Source organism: Rhipicephalus microplus, chromosome 5 (assembly GCF_043290135.1).
Source record: "Rhipicephalus microplus isolate Deutch F79 chromosome 5, USDA_Rmic, whole genome shotgun sequence".
Classification (NCBI taxonomy): domain Eukaryota; kingdom Metazoa; phylum Arthropoda; class Arachnida; order Ixodida; family Ixodidae; genus Rhipicephalus; species Rhipicephalus microplus.
Window position 1 is genome coordinate 204,431,796 of NC_134704.1, and position 20,312 is coordinate 204,452,107.

At 42.1% G+C, this 20,312-nt stretch overlaps 1 protein-coding gene across 1 annotated transcript in view; it reads right to left on the minus strand.

Moving 5' to 3' along the window:
- Nucleotides 1-6,206: 6,206 nt before the first annotated feature.
- The window catches only part of LOC119173557 (lanC-like protein 3), a 75,585-nt gene continuing 61,479 nt past the window's right edge, over nucleotides 6,207-20,312 (minus strand). The window contains exon 5 of the mRNA XM_037424360.2: nucleotides 6,207-18,676. Within this exon, the coding sequence (XP_037280257.2) occupies nucleotides 18,315-18,676 (362 nt within the window). The 3' untranslated portion in view covers nucleotides 6,207-18,314. The remainder of the gene's footprint in view (nucleotides 18,677-20,312) is intronic.

The window sequence follows — 20,312 nt, forward strand, 5'->3', positions numbered from 1 at the left end:
GTGTTGTTTGTACGTGGCTAGCTTGTGTTCCGCCTGCTACGCACTGCTGTAGCGTGACTGAACTATTTATTTACATCTTCGTCATCTGCACATTACAAAAAAGAGAGAAAGATAGAACGTAAAAAACCTGCATATCTGTGCGATTCGTTCAGTACCAGAGTTCGCACTTTATACTCTTATGATTCTTTTTTTCATTTTGTTCACCATGAAATGTGGGACAGTCAAATCTATTCAAGAAAGCTTAGTGGCTGACGGTGTTTTGCACTACACTGCGTTTACCACGTGTACGCACATGTTCTTGCACCAGTAAAAATCTTATATAAGAGTTCAGTAGAAAGTTTTCATCGATGGATTACGAGCACGACAGTGCTTAAACAAAGGCCCGGTTAAAGATACAAGCATGTTTTTTTCTTCAGACAAAAAATGATTATTTCATTCCATCGGTCACCTAGAATTCCACACAATACTGAGAACAATGTAAAAAAACAAAACTTTCAGTGATTTCATACGTTATATGTAAGGCATGTCGTCTGAATTAATTTTCAGTGTCTGGACTCTTTAAAGCGTTTTTAAATCTAAGCACAGGATTGCACATGGTAACTCTGTTTTAAGTACAGTTTAAGTACCAATGTGTCACAGTTTATGTAATAGTAATATTTCTATGTAGTGGTACCACGGCCAGATAAACACAACTAAGGCTCCAGACATGATCGGTAAACTACAGTGCCGTAGTTGTACACTTACCAACAACGCGCAAGTGCATGGCGTAAAGCCCCCTTTTTTTTTTAACAGCAGAGTCGCTATAAAACTCTGCATTTACACACCATTTAATAGTCTGCATGTTTGGGAGGATGCCAAGAGCACTTTGCCATGTGCTTGAAACAGAAAGCGGCACTCACTTTGAAGTTATTCTGCTGAATAGAGGGTACATCGACAATAAACAGCATTCTGGAATGTTGCACTTGCCGATTTAATTACAACGCATTAGTAGTCGAGCAAGACAAAATGCTTTCGTACGTTGTTTCTGGCATACGTAGAAACAGTTACACTCGCGCTTACATAACCAAACAAACCACACTTCGAGAACATACATGACGTATGCGCACATAGAAACACGACGTGGCTAGCAGACGATGCACAGAGCAATCCACAGTTTATCTCTTCAGCCAGTCGCCTCCAGGCGGCGACTCTGCTCGATCTCGCAGCCAATAGCACGAGAACAGAACGACCTATCGCACTCCCACCAAAGCGGGAAGGGAAATTGCACACTCAACCAAGGGTGTGCTGGTGAAACCCACACAATCCTTAGCAGACAGGCAGACGCTGCAGTGACACATCAGTTTCGTATCTTCCGTCAAACAAAACTCAACATCACACGCACAAACAATGTTGTCATTAATTTTGGAAAGCGAGTCGAGCGTTTGGAGGCAAGCTATAAAATTCATTTTAAAAGAATCTGCAAAAATTTCAAGCTTGCAAATTGGCATGGATGGCACAAGCATGCAAATCAATGTACCTAGTGAATTTCATTGAAATCCATTGACCTTGAAAAATTGCCGGAGTTGGACTTTAACTAAAGATATTTACGAAGCCACGTACATTTACCCCTGACAGTGAAATTTTTGTTTGAGACTTTTTCTACTGTAATTTGTGGTCTTGTGTCTGGTAATGCTGAAATTGAACTGTAAATGCTCAACCGTAACAAAGAATTATTGCTAGCATTATTAATTTGTGACCGGTTTAGACGCCACTTCAAAAGGCCTGTGCACAAGCATGAGAAACCAGTGCCCCGCACCGGAGGAGCACTTGAGACCACGTGCGACCAACACAGTTTTCAAATGCGCGGAAATGAAATGGCGTGGGTGCTATAGGAATGTCTCCCCCTTAGCAACAAGAAAAGGATTCGTGCCTTAATCAGCGAAAACCGCCTTGAGGGCAGCTCGACTAAAGGGCGAGAAACAATAGCCCTCGTTGGGTAGCAACAATGGTTTTGTTAAGGTCTTTAACGTTCACAATGCTAATTTTTTTTTTCTGTATGTGTGTAACCTCTGTCTATGCCATATTAGTGGCAATGCCGCGAAGAGCTAACTCAGATAAGCACTCACGGTTACTTTGAAACTTTCATGAACCGTCCAGAAACCTTGCAGTGTTAGTTTTGTGCCTAGAAAGGGCTTATTTTGAAATAAAATTGCGTTTTAGTGGTCCGCATTTGGTTAGCACACTTCTAGTTACCCGCCTAAATAATACGTCTGACGTCACTGCTGCCGTGAGCAACCTTCTCTGGCTTTCCTGCGGCCGCGGACACTATAATAGGAGCTGAGGGAAAATAGCAGGAGCCACAGCAGTAACAACAACCATAGAAAAATTTTAGTCATGACTAGAGCCATGACCTTCATGGTTGCAAGCGTGCTTGGTTGCACTGGGCTTCGCTAGATGGCACAGCCTGTGCAGTTTAACCAGGCGAAAACCAAAATTTTGAACCACTCGCGCCATTTCCCATAGTAACGTCCGGCGATTAATTTTTCCATGAATCAAACAGAAATGAACAAACAGCATTTTATGATGTCTCTTGATGCACTGAAGGTTCTTTATTTGGTGCAGCTAAATCGACAACTAGTGATTCATTATAGGCGGTTTGTCTGACATCATCGGGATCATTTTCTGAATGTCCTACTGTGGCGCATTTGTTCACGTGCATTTACCTTAATTTCTTCATAAGTAAGCACTGCTGTTGATAATATTGTCATTTTAGAGATCGTCATACATTGAGCTTTCACTCTGACATAAACTATTTGAATTTAGTGTCTCTTTAAGGTATGTGGCCATGTGACAAAAACTCTTCTTTAAAAGCAATAATGATTAGAAATTATTAGTCTGCAATATAAAGCACATCTTTTTAGACACATGTGAACATTATAAAGCAAGTCGTATGTTTCATCAATTTTTCAAATAAAAATTCCACTAAAAGTATGGCTTGCACAAACACTCCTAACTAAAGTTTTACTCACTGAAAACATTTGATTTTTTGCAGAAACATAAGCAACGTATTGGTCTGTGCAAAGAACAAAAAAAAAGTGATCTGATGAATAAATAAATAAATAACCAAAAAATGTATGCACTCGCACTACGGGCACCTTATAACACCCAGCTGCATTACATCTTGTGGCATGAATTTGCTTATTGAGGTTCATTGCACACCTGCTAGAGTGACAAGGAAGTGTGCTAAGTTTTAATTAAATATGTTCATTAGCAAAAGAGATAAGACTGGTCGTGTGCAAAAAAATACGAAAAATACAATTGCCGATATGAACTCGACAAAACAAATATTTAAAACAGGTGTAGTGCTTACGCAAAATGATCAGAAGGGCTAGAATTCTCAACATTTATTGCCAGTTCGATCGTGGACTTTACTACCGAGAGCCTTTTTTCGAGCAGCAAGAATAATTTTTTTTCTAGCTTTTTTGGCAGCATCAGTGCCACAATGGGGCGCTTTCGCACTGCGGTGCTAATAACTTGTAAGGCATGCTTTCGCAGTGAAAGGGCCAGGCTTCAAAATTGCTTAACATTATTATTTGTTCTTCTATTTCCAATACTAAAATGCCACGTATCATAAAAAAAAAGCAAATTTGATGGTTTACAGGCTGCTTGTGTGTGAAAAAAACATGTACCAATTTATGCATTCATCTAGTGAGAAGCTTACGACTTTTGCGATTGAAAATTATGTGTTGACGATGTTTTTAGAGCAATATGACATGTTTTCGATTGCTAATCCTACCAGTCGAGTCACTCGGTCTACGGAAACTTGGCATGTAGGCAAGAAAGAGGGTTGTGCTTTATTTAAAAATGAACGTGCTTGCTATGTCCACAAAAGGAGATTGCCAGGGCTGTTTACTGCCTCATTGGCAAGTTTTTCCAGGTCGGAGCCTGTTTACTGGCCCTTTAACATAAAAGAAACAAGTTCTGTATAAAACACTGCAATGAAACAATGAAATATTCAGTATTTAAAAATGCCAGACTCAAAAGCGATAAACTTTTTAATTGAATTTGAAAGTTACACAGATTTCATGTAAGAAATAAATAAAATCACAATGCAGAGGAGCCTAAAAGCATAACCGATAAAGCAGTTCTTTCAGAGCAGAGGGAGGCTGCACTGTGCTGCTTGAAGCCTGAAGAACAGCTCAAGCAGATCAACAGAGCTCGCAAGATGGCAAAGGCCATCAGCAGGAGAATTTCTTTGAAATATTTTTCCACTTCATTCAACACTCTTGTCTCGCTACTCTCGCAGCGCCATCAATGAGGACAGCCTGCCGCTGCTTGCCGAGCTGAGGGGTGGCAGGCTTTTCGCTAGTGTGTACGTAGCAGGTGCATGGCACTGTGATTCTTGAGAAAGACCTTTGTTGTCAGTGGGAGAAATAAATACGAAATAGAACATTTCTTTTTCTTGTCTGCTGGGGTTTCGAATTCAAAGGTTAATGACTTTTGTTACCATGTGCCAATTTTAACCATTCTTTTTGCGTTCATCTCAGTGTTTGGCACTACTACGCAAAATCCAGTACTGATGAATGCAGACAAAAAAAGCATTGCAGGGCCCCCTTAAGCGGACAATATGCCTCCCACTAATACCCCATCATTATAATGTGCAAGCGATGTGTCCCTTATTGTTTCATATATTACAGGCACTAGAAAAGCGTTAAGAGGAACATGGCTTACAGAAACAAGCGTTACCCAATGAAATTAGTCTGTTGTTGATACTACATACATACTTTTAAGAAAGAATAGAACAAAATCGAGGTAATTTACGGTGATGCCGAAACCTCCACCAGAGCCGGGCACTGTTCTGTACGTACAGAAGATCAAGCAATGAAGTGGGTGCCACATATACTATTGACAACTCTACGTTGATCACTTTGTGGGCAAAAAGGACTGACTGGACAGATGCATGCATTGCCTTATTTAAAAATGGCCGTGTTTGATCTGTTCACTAAATAAGATCGCCGGGGCTGTTTAATGCTTAATTGGCAAGCTTTTCCAGGTCGGGGCCTGTTTACTAGCCCTTTAACATAAAAAAGTAACTTTTATATTAAACACCGCAATGAAACAATGAAGTCTTCAGCATTTCAAAATTCTAGACTCAAGAGCGATAAACTTTTAGTTTGATTTCAGAAGTTACACAGATTTCATATAAGAAATAAATTTACAAGGTAGGGGGGGCTAAAAGCATAATTGATGAGGTAGTAATGTAAATTTGGATGGAGCGTAAAATAATGCTATTGCCATATAATTACTCAATACTAACATCTTGCAGTGAGTTACACGGTGAGAAAACTAAATAACCACATTACACTAGAGAATATAAAACATGAAATGCAAGCTTGTAACTGATGTGACAAGACGCAATGCCCAAAACCAACACTGTCAACGGCGAGAACAGCTATTTAAAATCTAGTGCCCACTACAGCAATAGAACGTCATATGGATCACATGGCATCATCAAATCATTAACATGAACAAAACCTCTAACATTAGAGCGAGCAAAAAGGAGGCAGAGATGGTGGCTGAGGATCACGCGTAGTGTGTTTCTAAAATTTTAGAATTGCTACCACATAAATAATATTATAGGCATTAATAAAAAAAAAAGTAGTTACTATAAGGTAGATGACCGAGCTAAATAGTGTATGTTTTTGTCAAAGAGCTTTCTTTGATGCTTCGAAGGAGCCACAGTGACCAGTCAGTCAAGTATTGTGCCGCAACATCACGGTCAGTTGAAGAGGACACAGAAGTTGGGCATTCTGATGCAGCTATGCTCCCCACTACGGCACACTCCACACAATGCACCAGTTATTAGTAGCAGCAGCAGCAGCAGCTCTCTGAATAAAAATCAGCCTTGTCTGGCCATTGCAGAAGAACGGAAGTTTCAGAAGCATCCTGGATGTTCAGCTTTGGAACAGACGTGTCATTACGTACCACTATATAATGGTTCTTGTTTATTTTTGAAGTGCTTAGGATTGCACAAAGGCTTGGCAATTCTAGAAAGCCAAACTTGCGACACCTCTGCCACAGAACCGGATGATGTACAACCTGCACCGCCAGGTCTGCTGCTCACACGTTCCAGCTTATCGCACACCCGATATTCCTTCAAGTCTCAATTATCGCTTCTTCCACCCTAGTGTCTGTATGAAGCCGAAATTCAATGAACACATCACAGCTGGAGACAGCACATGGTTTACTCCATTGGAGAGATGAAAATAAAATTTTGTTTTCAACGCATTTTATGTTGCGAATGACGAGATAAAAGTTCTTTTATCTACAATAATGATACAACATTTGTACTACAGATATACCAAACCTCTTTGTCCACGAAATATATTTCGAGTGGGCATAAGGGGCAACACGATTGTAACACTAGTATTTGAGGAAGCAATGTGTAACTTTCAAAAGGCTGCCTGAGGCTTTGTCGGGCACATGGTTCAGCTGGAGAACACCAAACAGCTGCACAACATGCATGGCATACTCGACGCTACATTGGCTTTTCCCAGTGGGACGAGGTCAAAGAACAGAAAAAGGACACTGTGCAGCTGAGGTGAAGCTCATGTGTATGGGATGCACATACTTTGGATATTTCTTCACATACTAAGCACTGGAAGCTCAGTCTGTGGTTTCAGAAAAATAAAGTGAGAACATAAGAACATCTGCCTACTTAGATAAGGCAAAAGAAGCGTGCATGAATACACTTTCAACAATAAATCACCTATACAATTTTCTTCCCAAATTTAAGAACTGGAGAAGACAATGAGCACCATCTCAGAAAATGTAGAGCAAACTGCAGAACATTCAAGAGAATGAACATATAAAAATTAATAGTTGGAGGAACTTGAAAACCTTACCTGGAATACATGTAAATGACAGAGTAACGCACATTTCAATTTGCAGGAAGATGTAGAGGCTGAAAAAAAAAACTTCATTTTTTTGCATAAAATTCAGTACTTTCCAGACACTTGCAATTTGGATGCACTGTATAATCCAGATGAGATTGAATAACCTTTCAAGTCGGGAATATTCTCCTCTAAGTATGCATAATTACTACCTCCGATCAGCAACTGCATTTGGTCACGACTGCTGGAATTAACCGTCCATGAAAAAAATGACACACTTTGAGCCCAATACATAAAAACCGATTCATTTTGCCACAGTTCACAGGCAGCGTGGTTTTGACCTACGGTCAATGCTGATCTTATGGGTCAACCCGAGGACAAATAGGAAACATCTGCCTGTGATTCAAACTTGTCACTCCAACACAGCAGTTCCAACCACACGTGGGCAGTTGAGTGTCACTGACTTGTCATTTCATAAAAGACAAATGATGACAGTATGTATGAGCCTTGCCTTTGTGTGCCTTAATGTACTAATAATCACTCGTGGAATGTTGCATGCCAAAACCATGATATGATCGACACGCACTAGAGGAAGGCCACGGAAATTTGAGCCACCTAATATTTTTCAGCGCTCACCATCAGGTCTCCAGCATTCCGCCTCCACTGAAGTGAGACTTCAATGGCTGGTATAATTTTTATGCTTTGCACTAGCGAAAATGCAGCCACAAGCAGGTTTCCATAACAAGCATTTACAAACTGCCTTTCGGTTTTTTATTTTACTTTCACTGCTCGGAAATCAACAGCTGTATAGGTGCATCCTCCTGAAGGAATGTTGCATCATCAAACCTCATTATGATGTTCTGTTAATCAGGCCTCCATTGTGTCTGAAATTTCATGCCATGCCCATATCATAGTGAAAATAATAAATTTTAGACATACTTTGTAATATTTACGTTAAATATGCCAAGGCCTGGCTACAGACAGTATTGAAGGAAAAAAAGTGCAATCCAGGTAGCACAAATTTAGGTGTACATTACGCAAATGCAACCAACTGGGTTGCAGTAGGTCTTATTCTATATGTGATGATGCTATGGGAGGGAGAAGTGGTCATGTGACAGGTGGCACCGTCCCTTGAGAGAGTCACACCAGTAACATTCAACTAGGCCTTAACACCGGTAAAGGAGATACAACACTCCCACACTGCAGACATTGCATCTATGTACATATTTGGGCTAACAAATGGAACTTTGGTATGTATACCTAGGCCCATTGCTAGCAGGGTAATTTAGTTTTATGAAAAGAAAACCCACAGGAAGCCACGCACCTTGACAGGTAATCTTCCTTAAGGTGAAAAGCATGTGGCATTTGTACAGAACTAGCATGTGGGCCTGAGCCTTTGATACCAGGGACATTTGTAAAAAAAGTGATGCAGGTTGCATTGCTACAGGTGGGGGAAAACATTAGTACTACATTCACCGAAAACGAAATGATTCTGGCAGCTATGATGGCTGTTCTTTTAGTTGAAATTAGGCAGAAGGAATGTAACCAGGGCTTAATGCAGACGACCAGAGGTCAGTTAGGGCCACATGAGGGATAAGAGGAGATGCACATTACAACCAAAGACAGCAGAGAGTTAGATGGAGCAACAGAACTATGAAGCTGATAAGCATAAATGAAAGTGCTTGCACAAAGTGGGGCGAAACAGGGGGCCGTGCAGCACACCCAAGAAAAGCTGGTTGATGACTTATCACTAGATGTCTGACAGAAAAGATGAATCAGCTGTGCTTCCCAAGGACCAGATTAAAATCTTTATGCCTGGATTAGCCAAAGAGCAGTTACTCCTCCCTTCAAGAGTTAACATTGGGATGCTAGTTTTGGTATCACATGGCCTAGGCGCAATGTGCATTAAACACTTCAATGGTTTGTCATCATTGTTCAGAGTTTTTGTGGGCTACCCAGATCTGTAATAATGTAATTGCAGCAACAGACGTGCTGCACATCACTTGTCCAAAAGAGGAACAAGCATATGGGAACCAACAAGCTTCTTGAAGGTTTCAGCAATGTGGAACATCCTGCTGAAAAAGCTAATGAAAAAGCTTAAAAATTGAGACTTTTTTGAGGAACATGATAAGAGCTTTCTGGGTTTCTGGTAATGTAAAACTAAAGAGAACCATTTTAAGGTGAAGCAGAAGAAATAGTGTGTATATATTTTTTTTAAGATAAAGTACCGCAAGCTTCATGGGACAGAAGCATCGCGAGAGTGGACACTCACCTTCCAGGTTCACTATGTATATATTAATACCAATCTAATTACTTAAAATGTGTAATTTACGATTACCCCAAGTCCACACAATTGCCCCTACACAACTAGGAAATTGGTGCCTTCTGTCTCCAACAAGTAAGCCAACGACTTCCAGCTGTCCTCATTTCCAGTGCCAGAAGACATACAGTGAAGACAGCTCTGACAGTGGATTCTACACCACCATCCCCTGAAGGCTTTCTATAATGCAATATAGAGGTTTGAAATGCTACAATGTGCATGCTAATTTTGATTGTCTGGTTCTTTTTGAAGAGGTATTGCCACTAAGTGCAAGTAAACAATAACAAATGATATGGTGGCTAGAGGTGTCGGCATAGGCGGAGCTGCGCCGTGCAAGTCGGTGTGGCATTAAAAGGTGGCGCATTGTCGTCTGCGAGAACTCTTGCATTTCAACTATACGAACAGTGCATACGCATGAGGCGGCGAGTGCGTGCGACCAGCTATCGCAATATGACATATCTGCGTGTATGGATTGCACGAGTGTGCATTCATCACGCGTCTGCAGAAATGCATTTCTCGGCTGTCTGTGCAGACGTTCAATTTTTCAGCATTCAGTTTTGACCATGAAAAGCTGAACAGCTCTGATGCGATGGCACTTCTGTCAGCTACAAGAGCCAGCGGTGCATTGTCTTGAAGGAGTGCTGCATCTCCAGCCCACCATTGCTGACACCTTCGCCTCGAGCCACTATACAAACAATGCACTGCAAGCTTACAACGGCATTATATGATGACTTCGTTCTGGGAAAGCCACATTTATGCGAAAATTAATGCCTCATACCAAAGCACGTATAATACCTGCATCACATACCTACCTCCTGGCCTTACCACTGTAGCACAATGCACATTCCGAAACTTTCACTACCTAATTACAACAAGTAATATTACAAGAAACTTTACGGGTAATCAATGGTGGCACATGTGTACACCAAGGTGCTCTTAATTCTTCTCCAGGCAAGTACACAACTCTTGCATGAAGTGCAGCAGCCTAATTAAGCAAGATGTGTAGATACCAGATGCGGCACATCATGGACACATAAGGTGAGAAGAGTGCGACTTGTGTTTGTGGTCGCAAGGGCTCCTGATGTTTACCTCAAGGAACGTCATGGTACTTTAGAGGCTAGCATTACAAAGGCATGGGTCACACGACTGTCATCAGTGCTGTATGAAAACATTACAAAAGTGTAGGAGCGAACAGTAAAAATTGCATCCACAGGCACTCAGGACACCGCCATCACCAAACCTAACCAAGTAGCTGCAGAAAGAAGGGAAAAAAAAGCGAATTCTCTAGCAGCCAGATCACCAGTAAAATCAATCACAAGACACCTTAGCAATGCTCCATATCAACACGAGACAATGTCCACACCAACAACTAGAGAACACACAACATATTTTTTTCCCCTTCTTGAGCATTAAAAGATTGAGACTTTATTATGTGGGCAGTTAAGAGTGCATGTGTTGTTCATGAGACATACATGGAGACACTACATAGGTATCACATAGAGAGTGCATTTTACGACAGTGGTGTGTGCCTTGGCGCATTACACAACATTGAGAGGAGAGAGCATGTGAGCAACAACAGACACCAGCAGCAGCAGCAGCAGCAGCAGCAGCAGCAGCAGCAGCAGCAGCAGCAGCAGCAGCAGCAGAGTTGCGTGCGGCCACACAGAAAGGCCCAATATATATCGACCGCAGCTTTCTAAGCCATTTCCCGGCAAGATCCCTCAGAGCAGTGCATTTCTTCAGCAGCCGAATGGACAGTTGCCCGTCTGAACAAACTGAGCGGCAGAGTGTGGTGAACTGAGTGCCCCTGTTCTGTTCCCGCTGTATACTGCCCCTGCCTTTTCTAGGGTCTTAGATGGACTGCACCTCTGTAACCAAGAAAGCAATGGACTTCCTTGCTTCAATAAGCTGGGCTTGACAAGTTCTACCCAACTGTAGCACATCTTGGTTTTTTAGAGAACTAGTCAAATAGACGTCACACTCGAGTCCACTGATTCATTGGTCCCTGACACTAGATACATGACAGTACTTTTTAAATTTATTATCGTAAGAGTCAAGTCAATCCTGTGCACAAAAATGACCAGCCCGGTTGGTTGGTGAGCATTAAACATCCCAAAGTGACTCGAGCTACGAGAGATGATGTAGTGGAGGGTTTCGAATTATTTTCATCATCTGAGTCTTCTCAATATGGACTGAAATCGCACAGCACTAGGGCCTCTATGATATTTACCTTTGCCGAAATACGACCGCTACGGTTGGGATCTAACCCATGTGTTTCAGGTCAGCAACCGAGCGAAAATGATCATTATTCAAGTTGATTGCCTCCGTAACAATGAAGACTATAAATAGATCACAGGATTCCGTCAGTTCGGAAAGCAAAGCAGAGAGATAGGCTTTGCAATGAGAAACAGTATTGAAAAGTTGCTATTAAAGACAACAATAAGTAAAACAAGAATTCGCACTCAATTTGAAACTGACTTTGTCAAAATGAAATACACTTTTCCACGGACATAGTAGGATGTCCTTCGTGCAGATTACCAGTGTTAATAAAACATGGGCTCTTTCCAGCTAAGCACCCGATTCCCATGAACAGAGGGCCACACAGGAGTCACTAACCTTTGTTTAGTTTAGCCCCCCCCCCCCCCCCCTTGTATCTCCTACACAGGGGCTCAACAAAAAGCAAATCCACCTCACAACCTGAACAATCATCGACATCTGAAGGTATACTACAGCTTCCGCCCCTTCGTGGAGGGTCATTCCAACGACCAGGTCAGATGCACCTGAATCTGGAGTTTCCACCATTCTTCCACGTCACTAAAGGCATCAGCAAGAAAGGCCTGGTTTTAATGTACAGACATTGTGATGATGCAGCAGACCAGGCAACAAAGAAAAACGGCAAAGACACTGCGCTTCATGCAGCAGTGAAGCTACCGCATAAGCTACGACAAAAGCAGCCAAGCAGGCTCGGCTACGGTGAGCAACTAATAGAACCGCTTAGGCAGGCACTGCATCCAGTCCAAACCAGAAATTCCTAAACTTGCGAAAAAAAAAAAAGGTATTCAGGAGGCCTGTGAAGTACGCTAGAAGAGTTGGCTGTATTTTGTCTGTAAAGACTAGTATAGCTTCTAGCCAGTCACAAAACCAGCTTGCTGCCTCTCCTTTGTGCAATGAGTGAAATTCATGCATGGCCAAAGTTGAAGTGGAGATGGCAGTTTCCAGTAATGACACGAAATTCTGCTGGAGCAAACATATAGATTAAACAAAGTGTGAAAATTGGGTCCAGAGGAATTCCCTCTTCAAGAATTTCTCATCACCTCAAGCTAAGTGAAGAAACATTGCTGTATGTCTAAACAAGCCACTCGTATCATCGTAGCTGAATTGCATTAGCGAAAAGAGCGTACCATATATTGCCGCGTCTAAGACGATTCGTAATAGAAGACGACACCCCCCTCCCCAACTTTTGACCACGAAATCAGAAAAAGATATGCAAGTAAATTATTTTAAGCAATGGCTCACAATGACAAAACAAAAAATTTATTGCCAGCAAACTGCAACTTTAAGCCTTCATGTAGCAGTTGTGATCACACACTTCACGAAAGCTTCGTGCACCATGCTGTCTGGCAGCTCGTAACAAGCGTCGGACACCCACTGTGCCACAGTGCTCAAAGGAGGAGCCCGCCTCATACGCCCCGTCGGCGTCTGGGAATTGTCGACCTGGTTGGTCCATCCAGTCTTTGTAAAGTGCTGCCACCCGTTCCTTAAATGGCTTGTTGAGTACCTCATCGAGTGGTAGTAGCACAGGGGTCAAGCCGGCTGGGTTTATCACCAACTGGCGATCCGCGTTCACCACAGTTCTCTTCAAGCATTCCATGATGTGCCCTCGGAACAAGCCCAGCACAAGCATGCTTTTGGGCCTGAGGTGACCACCTGGGCGCCGGAGCCAGACGAGGCGTAACCATTCCAGCACAGTCTCCTCCGTAAGAAAGCCCTCCTCGATGACGCAAAGAATGACTTTAGGGGGGGGGGGGGGGGAGAGGAATTTCTCTTTGGGCATCGTCTTACACTTGAAAACAATAAAAGGTGGCCGCTTGTGGCCATCGGCGGTGCAGCACAGCATTACCGTTAAATGGTTGTGCTCATTGCCAGTAGTAATCGGGCGCACTGGCTGACATGGTCCTACTAGGCATATCTAACAAGACAGGTGTTTGATCGACGTTGCCAATCTGGCTGAGCATGTAGGCATGTTCCAGCTTCCATTCACTGACGAAGTTCAAGAAGGCCTATTTTTTGTCGTCATATTCCTTAGGTGTCTGACAAATTGTCGTGCACTGCCTAGGCTCAGCCGTGCCTATTCATGAAATTGGTCACCCCTTTCTTGAAAATTTCAAATTCACTGTGAGCGATTTCCAATGCATTCCCAATGCTGCAATCCTTTACCTAAATGTCCTCATAAGACATGCAAGGTTTTTCTCCCGCTGTTCGCAAACCCATTTGTGGACAGCTTCCTCGATGGCAGGGTATTTCCCTTCTGTGGGTTCCCGGAACAACTTTTGCAATCCAGTGCACGGGAGAAGTTTATCTCTTTGTTGCCGCCAGCACCGCACACATTTCTCCAAAACGCCGAATTCACGTTCTGCTGAAAGGATGTTTGTCGAATCAGCATAAAGCATCACAATGCGCTTCAACGCGGCACTGTAGCTGCGTCGATGTGTTGGAGCCATTTTGATACAGACGGGAGGGCGAGCACAGCGTGAGCTTGCCAGGCCTATGCAGAACGACCACGCACTGCCCACAATGCACTCCGATGGTCGCGAACTGATCCAAAGCCCATGCCAAAGCCCATGTCGAAGCTGAAGCCATTCGTCCAGCCTCCTAGAACTGTGCGTGCAAGAGGATCTCTGAAGGCTACATTCGCCACGTTGACCTACCGTACCGTATGAACAATCAGTAACGTACTTAGAAATTAGGTAAAATATATTATGTTAATTGTTTTTGCTATATAAAAATATAAAATATATGCATAGTAATAACCTTGGTAAACGTTGGATGCCTTGTGATTATTTTTTTTTACGTATAAGCCTACCCCCATAAATTTGGCACTCCAATTTAATAAAAATTCGACTTATATGCGGCAATATACGGTATGTATTTGCCATATAATATTTTCACCGCTACTTTAAGGAACTAAGTTAGCACACAACAATAATACTAACTACAACCAGTAACATACTAGTAAATCAAGCTTATGATGGAGCACACACAAGTTGTTAATTATTTTCTATAGTTTCCTTGCTTTTAGGTTTTTAAAATAACGGTTTTCATGCACTTTTCTCAAGCTATGACATCATCACTTACCATGGCAGTTCCCACGGAACGTAGCTTTGCAGTTTCTTAGAAAGAAATCGCGACAGAAACAAAAGCTTAGTTGACAAGAATGACCACAAAAGAGAGACAGAGCCTGTTCTGTTTTCTTTTCAATCAGTTCCACGTCTTCATGCACTGTTTACGACTTGAGCCTCTTAACACAGCAAATTCCAATGCCTTCGCAGTTTTTGTTTCATTCAGTTTAAGTATTATGAGCCTGTACTATCATCAGGGCCCCCTTCGACCAAATTTAGGCTCATGAGAGATACAACATGTACCCCAAAGCCAGTAAAAAGCCTTCTAGTGGTGTGCCTAAATGAATAATGTGACCCACCAGCTAGAATGCTTCATAGAATAAGTTTTCACCATTGCCAAAAAAGACCACTGGCCACTGAAATAAATTGTTGTATGCCATAATGCCGACGTGAATTAACCAAAGGTAGCATTTCCAAAGAGCTAGCATTCCTGTAAACAGTGCATACAGTAAAACTACTTTATAAGAGACATTGATGTAACAAACAGGTATAAGAGACACCAGTGTGCCCATGTTAAAACAGGCATTGATAGCAAAATGCAGACATGCTACCCTGCTTTTAAGAGACATTTTGTCTCTTATAACTACGAATCCACCTATTTTACTGAAATTTGAAATGTGAGGTTGGTAGTTGTCGACTAAAAATTTGAACCCAAAGTAGTACCGCCATTTATGGTGGAACATAAAAAAAATTGGGCCACTGTGGCAGGAACATTAGATTTGCTTTCTGGCTTTACCTGTAGTAAAAGATCATTCCAGACATCTGTTTCAATTTAATTTTACATTCTCGACTTTTATAACATTGCTGTTTGCCATCAAGGGTGCCCCTTTGATGAGCAGCTTTTTCTTCGAGAATCAGCATTCGCATAAGAGTCATGCACACCATTACAGAGGTGGTGGTGGTTCACGGAGGAGCTAATTTTCTTTTTTGATGCGTCCGTTCTTTATTATTTGACGGCTCCACACAAGGACTGGAACTGAATTCAGGGTGCTTTGGCTCCTCCTTGCAACACCCTCACGGCCTTCGTCTCTCTCCATGTGAGCATTATGAAGAGTACCGACACTTCCCAGGGTCACCACCCACCAAGGTTTCGTTACTTACTATGTGAGCGGCCGTGCAAAAAGGCACCACCGGCTCCTCTGGGCTGGGTGCTACAACTGTGCTCAATTACTGTGCTCTATCATCCGCTTGTTCGCAGTAGCGTTGAAATATGCCAGCAGTGCAACGTTTATACCAAAAAAACAAAAGAGACTCAGCACACTGAGTCAGTACATCATAAATGTCATGTTTACTTTGAGAAGATTGACGCTAACAAAGCGGTACTGTCTAAAAAATGAAAAGAAAAGCTAGGCAGTCTTGCAAAGTGAACAATAACTGTTTTTTATCTATGACATTACACAAAGGTGCGAGTCCTATAATAAAGCAGCATTTATCCTTCAGCAAGGTCAATAAAAAATTATAGGTAAACTTAGGCACCATTCTTCAACAGGCACGCATTTCGTTTTTGTAGATTCCACAGTGCTGCCAAAAAAAGTTGTTGTCAAGTACAGTGTGCAGCAAAATGCGGGCAAGTTTTGACGTGTGATGCTATGCACAAGGATTTTTGTGGCCTTAGGTCAAGTCAGGAAACTTTCTCGAGCTTCTAGCAAAGATAAGCAGACTACCCAATCTGTCAATAAATTTGCACCATAAAATGAATGCACACATATTTTTAAATGCTAAAAAGTGGGGGTGCTGACCTACATTTGAGTGAACTTACCATAGCGTAAATACGGCATCTTGCACAAAGCCTTTACTAGCTGGCCTGAAATGATGGTGCCTGCAGCCAACTTCCATATATTACAGTCTCTAAAATGAAAATAATAACCCCACTTGCAACACACAACAACAAACCAAATGTCACTGGTTTCATTGCTTTGCTGGTTAACCACTTTTTAAAAAAATATTTGGTCTGAGTTATATGAAAAACCCTGTATACTGCCTTGGTGTAACGATGAGGTCAGGTTAGGATGACCGCACCATCTCGAATGACACATCTGACATGACAGCTTGTTTCTTTTGCATTCAATGCTTGCTGTAAATATGCTTATTGTAATCACTAACAGCCCAGTCTGAAATGCATTGTAAATGTGTTTGTAGATTCAAACGAAACTTTCGTTCAGCCAACAAGAGCCGATATTATGTGAGTACCACCTATGTGCTACCTACTTGGTCAGGTCTCTAATACAGCAGGCCACTTAAAACTATACTGCCACAAAAATTTACTGCATAAATAGCAAATGTTAGTGTAGCGCGTGGTAGCCTTGCTGCATTTATCTGATCAATGTTATCTGCAATAATTCATTCTGGGCACTAAACAAGAAAGAGAGGTCTACAGTCATCTATAAAGAGCACTGAAGAGAACTAGAATGAAGAATTCATTTTAAGAAATTTTTATCACAGTTGATTTTGTCAATTCATTTGTTAAGACTCTTTGTGCAAGCTTAGAAATGACACCCTTGTAATGGTGAAATAGACGTAAATAGTATATGCTATTAATGAGCTGTGCTAAAAAAAAATTCAGTGCGATTCCATATTACAATACAAAGTAGCTTCAAAAGCAATATTCTTCTTTCGTAACTGCATTCTAAGCACTTAAACTGAGATTTAGCTCGATAGTAATTAACTTCTGTACACTGCAACACACTGAGCAACAGCTGAAATACTACTGCTTTCAGTGAACTCCTCAACACAACAGCACTTGTGCATAATCTAGTCTATCTTCGTTTGAAGCAGCAAAGTACTAAGAGAGCTCAATGCTGAATACAGAACATTACCTGTTTATGCATTATCTGTTTATGAATACAGAACATTACCTGTTTATGCAACATTACATTACCTGTTCTAAAAGGAAGTTGTCATTCCGCAGTTTTATGCCACTGGAATAAAGGTGAGTCATGCCCCCTGAAGGATGACACTAGAAAAGTGGAGCTTTGTAACATACACACTCACTTCTAGAGTGCCAACACGCGGATGCTGAAGCCCAACTCGCCAAAAACAAAGCATCGATTTAAGCAATTCTTTCATTTCTTCATATGATCACTCGATAGAGTGCAGTTTCTTGACACCACCACACTCTTTGTGCTCTACCGATGACAATGCAAACCCCTGCGAGTTTGCTGCAACAGTGTCAAAAGAGGAAGGCCACTGGTACTGCTGTTAGTGGCAGCTGCTTACAAAGCAGCAACATGTGGATAACAGAGGCCGTTATGTTTCCAACAAGCATGCACAAAATTTGAGAACCACATGTCCATTCAATGTTAGCAGAGCAGTTTTTGCTTAACCCCAGCAGCTATGACAAGCAACTGCACTGGAGTTTTCTAAAATGAGCAACAGTGCCAACTTACACCTACCTCGAGTTAATGTGACATTACACTACCTCTTGTTGAGAATGTTTGTATGTGTGCCTAATGTTATACGTGCCTAATGTTATACTAACCAGGTGAAGCAGACAGAACACATGACTTAAACACTTACATATTGTCAAAAAAATTGTACTCTCCTTCAGAGTCAGCTCTGCTGACTCACCTCATTTTCAAATGCCCCCTTCTCAACTTGCCTCCTGTGCCTGCTTTTTGTCGGCCGTGCTGGTTGGCCATTCAGACTCCCCATTCTTCGGCCAATCAAACAGCAGGTTTCTGCGAATTACATGGCAGATTAGGCCTGGAACATTGCGGAGTCCTCCTAGAAGGGATCGATGAGTGGAAAGGTGGCGCTGCGTGGTTCCAAAAGATCGGCCAAGAAGCACGCTGTGCCGGCCAGCCCTTCGAACAAACTGTAAGGGCAGTCGGGCGTGCGTGCCTGCTTGAACTCGTCGGTGAACATGAACTCGGCAAACTGGCGTGCTCGGTGAAGCCAGCGCAGCTCGGTCGTCAGTCGATAAAGCAGCAAAAAGGCGTAGCCGCTGCCCCCGATGCCGTGGCAGATGCTGGGGCCCTTGCGCAAGAGGCCCCGCTCCCAGATCACCTGGCCCGAACGCAGGCACGACTCCAGGTAGCGTGGGTCTTGCCAAGTCAAGTACGCTTTTGCCATCAGCTGCATCACACCTGGATAGACAAAATAGCAGTAAAAGTAATGGTAAACCATAGCAAGGGTGGTTTTCTGACTACACTTTCTTTCAGCGCTGAGGACATTAAATAAATGAGCAGGGGTTATCATCCAATTTCTTAATCGACCATGTTTCTGATAGCCAGAATACAAGCTAAGGGTAGCCACTTGGTGTGCTGACGAATGCTCTGCACAGCATTATGCCTGTGAAACAAACACATGCTATAAACAAGTTCAGAAGATTAAGGCTTGAAGAGATGAATGTTCTTGAATGTTTCAAAGAGTCCGCTTGCCAAAAGGTTGGCTTCAAAAACAGCCTATGCTCGAGAACATTATACTGTAGACAGGTGTCAAAGGCACTGCGCGAGTGTCATGTGGGATTTTCGCTGTGTGTTTTCGTAAGCTATGAGCCCAGTGAAAAGTGAGAATAAAACAAGAATGATGATGAGGACGAGTGGCTTTGAAAGGAGTGGGCTGATCTGTGAGACGAGGCAGCATTTCTTTTCTTTTTTCACGGCACCCAATGATTATGTGTTAGTCATTATAAGAGAACAGAGTTTTATGTTTCTTCATTATACTTGTTTCTTTAGCTATGGTTCAAAATCTGTCCAGGGCAGCCACTTTAGCGGATCATTCTGCCAAGGCTCTGAAGCCAAGGTGTGCACAGTGCTCACTTTTAAGCCCTCCTACAGCGCCATCGCCGCACTGCCCCTTCTGCTAAAAAACAACCTTTTGCATTTAAGCATATAATGTATGTTTTAATGACATATTTTACTTGCTGGCATCCTTCGATTATCCAAAACTTGGTTCTTAAACAAGCTAGTGTGTCTCGCACTCCGCTGTGAAATGTCTCCCCATGCACATGTCTTATCAGTATCCTTGTAAAACGATTTTTTTCCAGGTGTTACTATCGGGTGCTTTTTGTTAAATGTCATACTTGTCTCTTGAAATCACCCTTCTAATCTTAGTATGCCTTGTTTATCTGTGAATACCTGACATTTCCTTATTGTCTCATGTGCTCTGACTTTCTTCAGTTCTTTGGTAAGCTCCACATTTTGTTCTTGCCAAGTAATACGATTCTTCCCGGCCTCAATCTCTTGAGCTCTTAGAGGACCATATACTTTGCCCCGTTGAACATTGCTGTAGAAGCAAAACACCCAAGCTATTACCCCTTTCTTAAAACACTGCTCCTTTGGTCAACCTTTCACTCACTTCTGCTGTCACCTATTTTTTCAAAGGATAGCACAATGTATCATCATCCATATTCCATGTCATTCTTAGAACGTTGGTTTCACTTAATCATGTAGGAACGGCATTTTGATTCTCAAAAAAAGTATCTCCACCTCTTCCCTGTTCCATCTTCATTTCGTTAGGTTTATTCCTGCTCTGCCAAAAATTTCTTTTGCGTCGCCGTATAAACCTATTGCTCGAGTTTCGTGCTTTGCTCCAATCAAGATATCATCAACGTAAATTGAATTTGGAAAATTATTCACCATTTTGGGAATGTTTTCCTGTTCTTGATTCAGGCAATGCTGTATTTATGCTACCAGCAAGAAACTGCTTGGCATTGTCACCAAATGTCGCCCTGGCTATCCTTCATGCAAGGATGTCTTCTTTAGTTAAATCGCACTGTTC